This window comes from Nerophis ophidion, linkage group LG09, assembly GCF_033978795.1.
Source record: "Nerophis ophidion isolate RoL-2023_Sa linkage group LG09, RoL_Noph_v1.0, whole genome shotgun sequence".
Classification (NCBI taxonomy): domain Eukaryota; kingdom Metazoa; phylum Chordata; class Actinopteri; order Syngnathiformes; family Syngnathidae; genus Nerophis; species Nerophis ophidion.
Window position 1 is genome coordinate 58,019,863 of NC_084619.1, and position 15,000 is coordinate 58,034,862.

General features: G+C 38.4%; 1 protein-coding gene across 7 annotated transcripts in view; it reads right to left on the bottom strand.

Moving 5' to 3' along the window:
- The window catches only part of wdpcp (WD repeat containing planar cell polarity effector), a 174,207-nt gene that overhangs the window by 89,223 nt on the left and 69,984 nt on the right, over positions 1-15,000 (bottom strand). For all 7 annotated transcript variants that reach the window (XM_061911332.1, XM_061911334.1, XM_061911337.1 and 4 more), the window contains 3 exons: positions 14,464-14,534; positions 10,898-10,957; positions 10,622-10,736 (listed from right to left, as the gene is read on the bottom strand). In XM_061911332.1, coding sequence (XP_061767316.1) covers positions 10,622-10,736; positions 10,898-10,957; positions 14,464-14,534 — 246 coding nt within the window. The remainder of the gene's footprint in view (positions 1-10,621; positions 10,737-10,897; positions 10,958-14,463; positions 14,535-15,000) is intronic.

Sequence of the window (15,000 nt, forward strand, 5' to 3'; positions counted from 1 at the left end):
GATGTTACAGTAGTATGAGGGGGCGTTAGGGACATAATTCAGAATTACCTCTTACATACACTACTGAAAAGCTCTCACACTAACAACTGAAATGTTTTCTCTAGCACACACTAGTGAACCACTCTTATACACACTACTGAAACACTTTTATACACGCTACTGAAATGCTCTCATATAAACAACTGAAATCTTTTTCTCACACACAAACTCCTGAAACACTCTTATACACACTACTGAAATGCTCTCAAATACACTACTGAAATGCTTTCACATACGTGTGACAGTGTTTCAGTAGTGTGTGTGAGAGAAAAACATTTCAGTTGTGTGCAAGGGGTGTTTTGTGCAAGGGTGCACAAAACAGGAACTAAGGGAGTCCACATCTAACAGAACAGAACTAAACAAAACATGATCCGGACCACGGATCATGACATAGGGAAGGCTATGCAGAACTAAACTAAAACTGGCTACAAAGTAAACAAAAACAGAATGCTGGACGACAGTAAAGACTTACGGCGGAGCAAAGACAGCGTCCACGGTGTACAACCGAACATGACGTGACAATCGACAATGTCCCCACAAAGAAGGATGAAAACAACTGAAATATTCTTGATTGTTAAAACAAAGTAGACATGAAACTGCTACAGGAAAATACCAAAAAAAGAGAAAAGCCACCAAAATAGGAGTTCAAGACAAGAACTAAAACTCTACACACAGGAAAACAGCAAAAAACTCCAAATAAGTCACGGCGTGATGTGACAGGTGGTGACAGTACACCTACTTTGAGACAAGAGCTGTAGTGATGGTTATTGGTTATGCTTTAAAGTCGTATCCAACAATTGCGACAACAACTTTATATTGTTCAGTGAGTTTCGTTTTTTAATGATTTCTGCTGGTGGTGTGCCTCCACATTTTTTAAACACAAAAACATGTGCCTTGGCTCAAAAAAGGTTGAAAAACACTGATGTTGACCACAAGGAAGTGTTTTAAATGGAGAAAAAAAAATCTGAATACGACCCCTTTAATGGGGTTGGATTAGGCAAGGAAAGTTTACTTTAAAGCGCAGTTAACATCAATAAAAATTAAATAAATTGAAATATGTAATTTGCTTTGCTTATAACACAAATATCGGAATATTTTTACCGACATTGTGTTGGTTTTAGTATATTACATATACAAAATGTATCAAAGTGGCCCCCGCATCCTTCAATTCTTCTGAGCGTGGCCCTTGCTGGAAAAAGTTTGCAGACCTCTGCTGTAGATGTACAGTATGTCCTGTATGAACCAAAGCATGAGGACATGCAGACAATCCACCGGCAGGAAGCAAAAAAAGTAAGCACAGCATGGAGTTGTTTCCCCTCTTTGCAACTAAAACAGCTTCTATGCGTCTGTAGAGACGTTCTACAATATTTTGAAGTGTGTCTGCAGGACTTTTTGTCCATTTGTGAGGTCAGAGGTCGCTAATTTTGGACATGGGACGTGAATCTCATGGCTCCGCTCCAGTCCCTGTTGAAGTTCTTCCACAGCAAACTCTTTCAAGCGTGCTGTTATGGAGCCTGCTTGGTGCACCGGGGACAGAAAAGGGCATTACCACATGGGTTCCCAAGCATAAAATTGCCCAAATGTCTTGCTAAGATGAAGAAATAGGACTGAAGGGTGACTAAAGGTAATTAGGAGCTGTGTTCATTTTGCTGACTAATAATTTTCATCCAACTTATCGTCAACAACCTATTTGGCCGTAAGGAAATTGAAGCGTTAAAAAATTAAAAAAAAACATTGCACGTAGAGAAAGACAATAACATTAGCTGACAATGAATAAAACAAATGAAAACGAGAAGAAAATGTTGACAGAATAAAAATCCAATTATATCTAATTTGGGGTAGTAGCTGGGTGGGACAAATTGGGAGTAGTGTCTAACCAATCACAGCTCTTTAACAGCGAATGAGAGCCAATCACATGCTTTTCTTTGTGAGATAAGGAAGTTTGATATCTCACTGCCTAAACGAAAATGCATGGATGTAACATGTTCCACATGGTAATATGTGCATGTAAGAAAGTTTCATTTTTGACACCGTATGATGCCATCAACAGGTGAGTCATGGTGACATTTACACAACTGTAAGTCAAAGCTAATTCTAACTAGAGATGTCCGATAATGGCTTTTTTGCCGATATCCCGATATTGTCCAACTCTTAATGACCGATTCCGATATCAACCGATATCGATATATACAGTCGTGGAATCAACACATTATTATGCCTAATTTTGTTGTGATGCCCCGCTGGATGCATTAAACAATGTAAGAAGGTTTTCCAAAACAAATCAACTCAAGTTATGGAAAAAAATGCCAAAATGGCACTGCCATATTTATCATTGAAGTCACAAAGTGCATTATTTTTTTTTCTAACATGCCTCAAAACAGCAGCTTGGAGGTTGAGATGAGGTGGGCAGGGTTAAGGTGGTGGTGTATGGGGGCAGGGGTAGGAGGTAGCGGGGGTGTATATTGTAGCGTCCTGGAAGAGTTAGTGCTGCAAGGGGTCCTGGGTGTTTGTTCTGTCTAGTTTATGTTGTGTTACGGTGCGGATGTTTTCCCGAAATGTGTTTGTCAGTCATATTTGGTGTGGCTTCACAGTGTGGCGCATATTTGTAGCAGTATCAAAGTTGTTTATACCACCACCCTCAGTGTGACATGTATGGCTGTTAACCAAGTATGCATGCATTCACAAGTTTTGTTGTAGCTGATGCTACATTTGTACACAATAAACCACACGAGTTGAAGAAAATAAGTAAATTACAATAATGATATCCTGTATTATGATTATGATATTATTATTCATTTCATCTTCAGATAGATTAAAAATTAACACCGATGGGATTATTTAAGAACTCAATCCTACCTACTGTATTTTTCGGAGTATAAGTCACACCTGCCGAAAATGCATAATAAAGAAGGAATGAACATATATAAGTCGCACTGGAGTATAAATCCCATTTTTTGGGGAAATTTATTTGATAAATTCCAAACCCAAGAATAGACATTTGAAAGGCAACTTAAAATAAAAAAAGAATAGTGAACAACAGGCTGAATAAGTGTACGTTATGTGACGCATAAATAACCAACTGAGAAGGTCCCTGGTATGTTAACGTAACATATTATGGTAAGAGTCATTCAAATAACTATAACATATAGAACATGCTATACGTTTACCAAACAGTCTTGTCACTCATAATTGCTAAATCCGATGAAATCTTATACGTCTAGTCTCTTACGTGAACGAGCTAAATAATATTATTTGATATTTTACGGTAATGTGTTAATAATTTCACACATAAGTCGCTCCTCAGTATAAGTCGTACCCCTGGCCAAACTATGAAAAAAACAGCGACTTATAGTCCAAAAAACATTTCACTGATGAACATTTCACATCATTTATTCAGAAAGTATAAATAACGACAAATGAAAATAGAATACTATTAACCGCAACATGTAAGTGTCAAAAAAATAACATTATGATTTGTACATTTTGATTTGTACCTGGTCTATTTGTAAACAAAGAAAACAATCTGAAGTTGTCCGGCCTACTTGGGAATAGATTTTCCTCCAAGTTTGACACCCCTGCCTTAGATAAATACAATTTGACTAAAACTAAAATACATTTTTGGCAAAAGACTTTAAGTAAAACTAAATTGAAAACTGCTGTCAAAATTAACACTGGTTTGCAGGCGACCTAATCAATTAAATGAGTCCCACTACTTTTGTGCATACCGCAGCATTCAACATGAACCACTTTGCCTCTTTCCTATGTGTAATCCTGGCTTCCTTCCTACTTTGTGTCCCCTTCCCAACTTGTGTTCATCCTCCCTCCCCGTTTTACTCGGTCTTCTGCAAGCTTGGAGGCCTTTTTTTTTTTTTTCTGTGAGGCAAAACACGCTCGGTCCTGTTCAACTCTTCAGGAGCCACATGGAAACACTGATTAGCAATTAAGCGCCCCCCTCCCTCCCCCCACCCCATCCCCCTTCAAATTAATCTGTTTATGAAACCAATTAAACGGAAAAGAAGGGAGTGGGTTTGTAACACATGTCTCTCAGATATGCTGCTTTGAGTTGAATGAGTAAGGCTGCACCCCAAGATTTGGAAATCTAACCGACAATTAACCACGGTGTGTGTGTGTGTGTGTGTGTGTGTGTGTGTGTGTGTGTGTGTGTGTGTGTGTGTGTGTGTGTGTGTGTATGTGTATGTACATGCAAGGGTATTGCTATAATTACACTTCAAATAAATCGGCTGCGTGGAGATTCCAATTTAACATGCAAATAATTAGAGGGGGGAAAAAATGGGAGAAATGCTTCAAAATGTATAAAACGGAACAACATAAATCAGGTCAGTGATGATGCTGTCTGTCCCCGATGCTGAAGTTGGATTAGGAAGCATTTGTCAGAATGGGTTCAAGGCTTAAAAAGCATCAGGAAATACAGTTATGAGCCATGCACTGGCTTTTAGACACAACATTTAATGCAATACTAAGCATCTTTGTGATAGATTAAAGGCAAATCAAGTTAAAGGCAGTTTAGTATTGATCTCTATGGGTGTCTATAAACGGGATTAGGATTAATCCCATTCATTCCCAAATGAAGGAGAGGATATGAGACCGGTCTGTGGCCCAATGTGGGACCAGGTGGCTGATTTGGTATTAGAGTCCAGACCATGCTGATCCCCACTATACACACACACACACACACACAATCACACGAACACACACACGAACATAGATACAAATGCAGCTGTGTTTGATATATGCTAAAAACAACAATATATATACAGTGAATATATTCAGACCCACAAGCATTACAAAAAACTTTAAGCATGTTCAAGCATGTACGCGCTACCGCCACATGCAGACAGGCATAAAACGCACCCCCGCCCTTCCCAAATCCATTTAATGCCATCTCCTCAGCAGCATGTTGACATAAGAAGCCAATGGGCTTAACTAAAGCACATTTATAATACGAGTAAATGAAACGGGCTATGAAAAATCACTTAAAGATGCTTAATCGGGGAGCATATGTGCGGCTGGGCCAAAGGATGCCGCTCCGACTTTGATGGTGTAAACATTTGTAATAGAGCGCGCACCATGACGCAATTGTGGCAATACAGTGATGCACAAGACGGACAATGTTAAGTTTAAGAAAGGACGGTAATCCGTCTTTGTTCCACGGTCTGCACGGAACGGAGTGTCTCTCCCCGACATTTACTTCGACCAGCGCAGAAGCAAAGACAGGATTATCGTCTGTATTCAAATACTACAAGGGTTTCTTTCCGAACCGTTTCTCCTATCACACCTTTCAACCAAAACACTGCTGGCAAATGATGAACTGCAAGGAGATAAGGTAGAAATGTATTGGAACTTTAAATGTGGAGCACGGTTCTTTCTTCTGGGACACTGGCTGTCCTCAGATATGTTTGGATTTACAAACCCCGTTTCCATATAATTTGGGAAATTGTGTTGGATGTAAATTTAAACGGAATACAATGATTTGCAAATCCTTTTCAACCCATATTCAATTTAATGCACTAAAAAGACAAGAAATTTGATGTTCAAACTCAAACCATATATTTTTTTTTGCAAAGAATAATTAAGTTAGAATTTCAAGGCTGCAACACGTTCCAAAGTAGTTGGGAAAGGGCATGTTCACCACTGTGTTACATCACCTTTTCTTTTAACAACACTCAATAAACATTACTGAGGAAACTAATTGTTGAAGCATTGAAAGTGGAATGCTTTCCCATTCTTGTTTTATGTAGAGCTTCAGTCGTTCAACAGTCCGGGGTCTCTGCTGTCGTATTTTACACTTCATAATGTGCCACACATTTTCGATGGCTTACTCCACGTAAGCCATGCCGCTTACATGGAGTAATTTCTCCAGATTCTCTGAACCTTTTGTTGATATTATGGACCGTATGTGTTGAAATCCCTAAAATTCTTGCAATTGCACTTTGAGAAAGGTTGTTCTTAAACTGTTTGACCATTTGCTCACACAGTTGTGAAAAAAGGGGTGTACCTCACCCCATACTTTCTTGTGAAAGACTGAGCATTTTTTGGGAAGCTGTTTTTATACCCAATCATGGCACCCACCAGTTCCCAATTAGCCTGCACACCTGTGGGATGTTCCAAATAAGTGTTTGATGAGCATTCCTCAACTTTATCAGTATTTATTGCCACCTTTCCCAACTTCTTTGTCACGTGTTGCTGGCATCAAATTCTAAAGTTAATATTGCAAAAAAAATTTTTTTATCAGTTTGAACATCAAATATGTTGTCTTTGTAGCATATTCAACTGAATATGGGTTGAAAATGATTTGCAAATTATTGTATTCTGTTTATATTTACATCTAACACAATTTCCCAACTCATATGGAAACAGGGTTGTTACAACCATCATAACTGAAACACTGTAATGCTGGCACCATCATAAAACCTTTATCAACTATACGGGCAAGTAACTTTTATGTACGGCGAAATGACCTGGGGGATTTAAGGAAGTACTTTTTAAAGTTGGAAACTGTCAAAGATTTGGAATATTTTTGAATATTTTTGACAGCTGAATTATTTCAGTATTTCCATTTAAACAATGAAACACATATACCAGAGCAGGAGTCTTCAATGGCGCAGGACCCCAATATGTTGGAGAAATAACAATGTAATACAAAAAACAATGTCAACCAAAAATTCCACGACCCTCCTCGGTGTAGCAGGCCCCCTGTTGAAGGCTTCCCGTCTTTAGAATCACCACACACAAGAGTGTAATATTTCAACAATGTATTTCTTTGTCATCACACTGAGAAAACTCACAATCTCACCAAGTTTATATTTCTAATTTCTCGTCAAAATATCAAAATCCCCTGACTTGTATTTTTTTCAGTGAGACTTAAGAAATAGTTTTTGGGCAATAGATTTTCTGAGGGAAAAAAATACTACTTCTGAGCATAAAAAGTTTGTTACGAGACATAAAACTTCACAACACTAGTAAGTATAGCTAATAATAAGTTGTAATCACTAATTTCAAGATCACTTTTAAGGTTTTAAAGTTTAAATTGAATGTTTTATTTAAAGAAATCTTATCAAGACAATTTTGACTTGTTCCATGGCAGATTCTTGTGCAAGCAAATAATAATTTGTGCATTGTCTTGGTAAGATTTCTTAAATGAAGACATTATATTTCAGCTTTAAAAACCTAAAGGTCATCTAGAAATGAGCAATTATAACTTATTATTAGCTGTAATTACTAAGTATTGTGAAGTTTTGTGTCTTAGAACAAACTTGTGATGCTCAAAAGTAGTATTTTCTTCAGAAGATATATTGCCTAAAAACAGTCTCACTAAAAATACTATTCTGGGGATTGTGACTTCTGTTAAGTTTGTTTAGATTTTTTGGGCTCATTATGGAAATATGAACTTGATGAGATTGTGAGTTTTTCCAGTGTGATCTTTTTGATGGTTATTGTTTAAAGCTAATAATAACACAAAAATTCAGTGTCTAAGAACATTTCAAAATAGCCAAAACGTTCAATATTGCATGTACCTCCTGGTTCACACTCTGTTTAAAAGAATCACATGCAAAACTTCCTAAGCCTTTCATTGGTCTTTTCTGTTTTAATTAAACTCCTGATATCAAATACATTTTGCATGAGATTGTGATTTATTGACATGTGGCCGTTAAATAGTGGAGTCTGACAGGCTGCCAATAGTGATGAACGTCTCTGTTTAATAATAACCAAAATAGCTGACTTTGCAAAGCAATATCCACATTTTTTTTTTTTTCGATTAAAGTTGACGTAATTGTGACTTTTTCATATTGTACTGGTCAGCCAGGACAAATCTGTGTGAAGCGCTTTCAACATGACACTACCACTACGTTGATTCTACGGTCATCATCACACTTTTTCTGTCGTCACTGGTAGTCTGGCTCCATAAAAAAATACACTTCAGCCTCTTGAGATTTTTGTGTGACTTTAGGGGGGTAAAGAAGGTACCATAAATTACATACTTTTTTCCTACACTTTGAACCCTGTGGCTTATAAAACGGTGGAGCTAATTTATGGATTTTTCTTCGCTGACGGCCATAATGCAAATAGTTTTCATAAACACATGCAAAGACACTGAAATGGTTGTGTTATTGTTTGTGCTATGGCGTCAACGTTTGGACGAGTTCGCTCACTGCAGGTGCTGCTGGATGAATGTGAATTCCTGCTGTTTAAAGCTTTGAACCGGAAGTAGAAGTGTTGTTGCTTCTTCTAATCGTCCATAGCGTTTCTACTCTTATAGATTCTTCATTCATCACTCCAAGCAACATTTGAAAATTTTACAATACAATTAAAATACTTCTTACTAATAAACCGTTCCACTTGCGGCGTCTGTAGGAGTGCATATTTGTATGTGCTATCGCAATGTAATGAAGTTAGAGTGATAAGCTTTAGCTAATATGCTAACACGTTTACAAGTGTCTGTATTAGTATTATTACCTTGCATTATTTTTATATTGTTTAACTTTAACACATTTTTCAGTAAATTCACCAAAACGTCACCGTGGAGTTATTGAGTCCGTTTAGCTCAGTGGTTCTCAACCTTTTTTCAGTGATGTATCCCCTGTGAACATTTTTTTAATTCAAGTACCCCCTAATCAGAGCAAAGCATTTTTGGTTGAAAAAAAGAGATAAAGAAGTAAAATACAACACTATGTCATCAGTTTCTGATTTATTAAATTGTACAACAGTGCAAAATATTGCTCATTTGTAATGGTCTTTCTTGAACTATTTGAAAAAAAAAGATATAAAAATAACTTAAAAACTTGTTGAAAAATAAACAAATGATTCAATCATAAATAAAGATTTCTACACATAGAAGTAATCATCAACTTAAAGTGCCCTCTCTGGGGATTGTAATAGAGATCCATCTGGATTCATGAACTTAATTCTAAACATTTCTTCACAAAAAAATAAATCTTTAACATTAACATTTATGGAACATGTCCACAAAAAATCTAGCTGTCAACAGTGAATATTGCATTGTTGCATTTCTTTTCACACTTTATGAACTTGCATTCATATTTTGTTGAATAATTTTTTAATAATTATATTTATAAAGGATTTTGGAATGGTTGCTATTTTTAGAATATTTGTAAAAAATCTCACGTACCCCTTGGCATACCTTCAAGTACCCTCAGGGGTACGCGTACCCCCATTTGAGAACCACTGGTTTAGTTGATCGGAGAGCTAGCCTCCGGAGCTAGTGGGTCCTGTTTTGTTTGATCAGCCGTTTTACTGCCATGTTTCAGACAGCGTTTGAAAAGAATGAAAATATTTCTGTGTAAATTACGTGTTTCACAATTTATATATCTTCGGTTTATAGTCTGGTGCCACTACTTTATGGAAAATATTTTCTTTCTATAATTCAGTGAGTGCGGCTTACATCCCGGTCGGTGCGCTTTGGATTAGATTGTATTTTATTGATCTCCGATGGGAAAATAGATTTTCAACACAATCCCATTCAAGATCAGACAAAACATTGCAGGGAAACAGAAAAAGGATCGCTGACGGGTTTATAGTCACAGACTGTGCAAGGCCATTAAATGCACTGGTAATGGACAAGTCACACATTGCAACATGAGAGCAAACGGTTTCTCTAATTGTACACGTTGCAAAAATGTACTACAGAGTCTTTCCGCTCTGGCCTCCTCTGATTGTCTAAGCAGGCTAATTTAACAGAGTGACAGATGTGAGAACAGCTTCTAACGGGCACACACCTACACAATCCCCCCTTGAACCCACCCTCGCACAACCATTACTCTAATAATTAGTGCCTCTGAGGCTTTGAATGGAGCACAGCGGGAGGCAACGCACTGCAAGCGTACCTGTGGGCACGTGTGCGTACATGTGTTCTGCGCGTGCATGCTACTTAAAGTGAGGCAGCACCAACAAACAGTTGTCGGTCTTCGTTAAAAAAAAAAAAAATGAATGAATGTGTGCGGCTTTAATTACATATGTACTTGTGTGAGAACAAATGTGTGTGTGTGTGCTACTGGGCTTTATCGGGTGTCTTGAGACGTCGCATGGAAGCAGGGAGGGCGATGTTATGAACAAATAATTGATACAGAAAGAAAGAAATAATTAGCAGATTTGGGCCGGTGTTAATTCTCTCCTGCCAGGTCTGCCGAGCGAGGGTAGTGCAGCGAATGGGGGGGGGGGGGCGGCGGGACTCCCTGGAGGAAGACGCAATGGAGGAAAAACACTGATGGATGCTCTTAAGGGAAGGCCCCTGGACACATAACACAAAAGGATTTGCCCGCAATTAGCTACCGGAGTCGCCTTGCTCACCTGTGGCACCTTGTATGTGTGTGTGCGTGTGTGTGTGAGGTAGATGTAATGTGGTAATAAAGAGTGCCTGCGACAGGTTGCCAGGTTGTGTCAAACACAGTCTTCTAAAACCTGATGAAGTCACCGCGTTCTTAAAAGCATTACGTGCAATGGTGAGGTCTATAATTAGCACGGTGTGAAGTGAGACGTAGTCTTTACAGAGAAAGAGAACACATTTGGTCATTGAAGGAGTAAATATGAACACTGTCTGACTAACCATCGGTCACGGTGTCGCCTGGCAGTCGGCCCACTAGCGCTCGGTCGATGCACACTTGCTCAAGTTGGGGCCCGCTGAGGGTCAAGGTTACCAGTATGCCATTGCACAGTATGAGCTGCAAATAGGACACAAGGAAGAAGACAAAAATGGAAACCACATTAATCAAATGGCAGTAAAACCACAGACTAATGAGTGGCCTGGTTTGGAGGGGACCAGAGGAAGTGCAACTCTACAAAAATGTGTGTGTCAGTGTGTGTGTCTGTGTGTACAGTATACCTGGCAGCAATGCTTGTTCCTCCATCTGGTGTGAACGCAGGTGTTAGCCTGCAACAGTTCCTGAATGAGACATTAAAGATGAACAACAATCATACTTACAGTTGAATTAAAATAACTTGATGGGTTTGTGAACGTCTTTCTTTCCTCAACAAGTTCAGTACGGAGACCTAGCAAGAGTTTGATATAAAGGACTAATGCTTAATCCTTAGCTTTTAAACTAGCATGAGAGTTGTGTGATTTTAGTCTATTTTATCTTACGTATTTATTCTCTTTTTAGTTAAATGTTGTTGTTGTTTTTAATTTTTTTATTTTCCTTACTTATAACCTGCTTATAAATGTGTTTTAACTCCTGTGTAGCACTTTGTGAAAGCTTTATATTGTTTTCTTTATGTGTTTTATACATAAAGTCGATTGGATATACAGTATATACATACATACACACTAATACACACATATTCATATATATATATATAAATATACATATATATTCATATATATATACAAACATATTCACATATATATATATATATATATATATATATATATATACACACACACCCACACACATACACTTTAATAAACACATATTCAAATTTATATATATATATATATATATATACATATACACACACACACTACATATATATATATATATATATATATATATATATATATATATATATATATATATATATATATATACAGTCGAGAAAATAAGTATTTGAACACCCTGCCCGTTTGCAAGTTCGCCCACTTAGAAAATCATGGAGGAGTCTGAACTTTTCACGGTAGGTGCATGTCTACTGCATGAGAGATAACCTAAAAAGAAAAATCCAGAAATCACAATGAATGATTTTTTAACAATTTATTCATGTGATACATTTGAAAATAAGTATTTGAACACCTGTCTATCAGCTAGAATTCTGACCCTCATAGACCTGTTAGTCCACCTTTAAAAGTCCTCCTCCACTCCACTGTATTATCCTGAATCAGATGCACCCGTGTGAGGTGGTTAGCTGCATGAAGACATGTGTCCACCCCATACAATCAGTAAGACCCAAACATTCAGCATGGCTAAGAGCAAAGAGCTGTCCAAAGACACCAGAGACAAAATTGTACAACTCCACATGGATGGAAAGGCTCTGGAGAAATTGCCAAGCAGCTTGGAGCAATCATTAGAAAATGGAAGACGCTAAACATGACGGTCAATCTCAATCGGAGTGGAACCCCATTCAAGATATCACCTCGTGGGGTCTCAAGGATGCTAAGAAAGGTGAGGAATCAGCATGACTTGGTCAATGACCTGAAAAGACCTGGGACCACTGTTTCCATGGTCACTGTTGGTAATACACTAAGACGTCATGGTTTGAAATCGTGCATGGCACGGAAGGTTCCCCTGCTTAAACCAGCACATGTCAAGGCCCGTCTTAAGTTTGCCAATGACCATTTGGATGATCCAGAGGAGTCGTGGGAGAAAGTTTTGAGGACGGATGAGACCAAAATTGATCTTTTTGGTCATAATTCCACTGTGCCTGTTTGGAGGAAGAAGACTGATGCGTACCATCCCAAGAACACCATCCCTACTGTGAAGCATGGGGGTGGTAGCATCATGCTTTGGGGGTGTTTTTCTGCTCATGGGACAGGAAGACTGTACTGTATTAAGGAGAGGAAGACTGCAGCCATGTAATGTGAGATTTTGGCCAAAAACCTCCTTCCCTCAGTCAGATCATTGAAGATGAGTCGTGGCTGGATCTTCCAACATGACAATGACCCAAAGCACACAGCCAGGAAAACCAGGAAGTGGCTTCGTAAGAACCATATCAAGGTTCCGGAGTGGCCTAGCCAGTCTCTAGACCTAAATCCAATTGAAAATCTTTGGAGGGAGCTGAAAGTTTGTGTTACTCAGTGACAGCCCAGAAACCTGAATGATCTAGAGAAGATCTTTGTGGAGGAGTGGGCCAAAATCCCTGCTGCAGTCTGTGCAAACCTGGTTAAGAACTATAGGAAATATTTGACCCCTGTAATTGCAAAAAAAGGCTACTCTACCAAATATTAATGTTGGTGTTCAAATACCTATTTTCAGCTTTATCACACAAATAAATTGTTAAAAAATCCTAAATTGTTATTTCTGGATATTTCTTTTTAGGTTATCTCTCTTACAGTGGACATGCACCTACTGTGAAAATTTCAGACTCCTCCATGATTTCTAAGTGGGAGAACTTGCAAAATAGCAGGGTGTTCAAATACTTATTTTCTGTACTGTGTGTATATATATATATGTATATATATATATATATATATATACACACACACGTACATATATGTATTCATAAGTACTGGAAACAATATATTAACAATATATTAGAGTACCTTGTATGGCAACAATACTATTTTGAATCGATTCTCTATTCAAAATCAATACTTTTGTTCTCTGATTAACTATATTACCCCATGAAATAGACACACCGCTATGATTTATTTTTATATTATGTATATATTAGATCAATTCTACCCAAACATTTAATACAGGTAAATACAAATAAGGCAACAAGAGAAGTATCCAACACTTCCCTTTTCCAAAGTAAATCTGAACAGCAGATATGATCATCTACCTCAACAAAATGATTGGTCTGAGTCGCTGGACCAGACAGATTAAAAAAAAAATAAATAAATAAATAAAATCTATTTTATATATTTTTTTAATTGATTAAAAATCATTTCAATCAAGAATCGCCAATCATTCAATTATTCATTTTTTTGACACCTCTAGTACCATTCAGCCAGTGGTAGTAAGTAGAGCTTGGCACAAGTCATTTTGATAACAAGAGCTGCAGAAGGGACCCTTTTTACACACACATCCACTTTGCGGAAAACAGTGAAGGGCTGTAAAACAACCTCAGACTTACATTCATTGTGTTGGCAGTAAGCATAACTTGCCAACACAGGTTTGCATGCCTGCTTGGATTGCCTGTGTGTGTGTGTGTGCGTGTAAGGTCAGTCATTCCTGCCACATTCCAAGCCCAGCTGGGGTGATTGGATGGGTGGAGAGAAGGACGAAGGAGGAGGAGAAGGACGGGGCGTGGAGGTAAGCTGGGGTGTTTCTAGTTTCAGACAATGGTTACGAGTGAGGTGAGTGTGTGTGTGTGTGTCTGTGTGTGCGCGCGTGTAGCCACAGACAGGTTCTAGCAAACAAAGCCAGGTCTGTATGACTGCCCCAAGTACAGGGCCGAGGGTGGGAGTGAAAGAAGGCAGAGGAAGGAAAGGAGGAGGAAGAGAAGGAGGGAGGAAGGGAAGGGATGAGGGGGCAGCCAGCAGGTCCCTGATCCCCTCAAATATCCCCCTCGATGACAGAGCTTGGCCAAAAGAGAGGTGATGAGAGAGGAGCGGGAGGAAAAAGAACAAACGAGAATGACGGGGATAGCAAAGGCAGAGGCAGAAAGGAGAGAGAATGCCCCTATTTGTTAATCAATCAACCGTTTCGGAAAGGGAAAACTCTAAAAATCCCCAGAGGGAAGAAGAGGAGGGGAGGGGTAGCGGGTGGAAGACTGAAGAGCAGAGGCGGGCACCTCAAACTCTTTCAGCGAATCACGTAGCCTCTCTGGTCGGCGATTCGCGGGGGTCCACGAGTGGCCTCGAGCTAAAAGACAAAACCAATTCGCAGATCATGTGACTTGTACTTTAAAAAGAGAGTAGAAACTGGAGAGGGGGGGGGGGGAAAAGGTCAGAAGAATGTGAACAAAAATCCCGACATTTTGGTTGGGATCGGAGTGACAGGGGTCAAGGTGGCGAATAAAAGGTGCTGACAAGACAAGATGAGCTGGATGAGGAACTAGTTTCAAATGTGACGTTAAGCATGTTCTGAAAGAACACAACTAATTTGATGATTACGGACGTTTTTGTATTGTATTTTCAAATTTAATTATTCAGAAATACTACAACAAAATTAGTACAATCAAGTAAACTAATAGGACTGTCTATTAGGTAAACCTGTACAAGTTAATGATATATACTACTCATCCACCAAAATTTAACTCTCAATATATCTCCTGCAATTTAACTGTTTATTTATCCACTGCTATTTGATTGCTTATTTATTTACTACA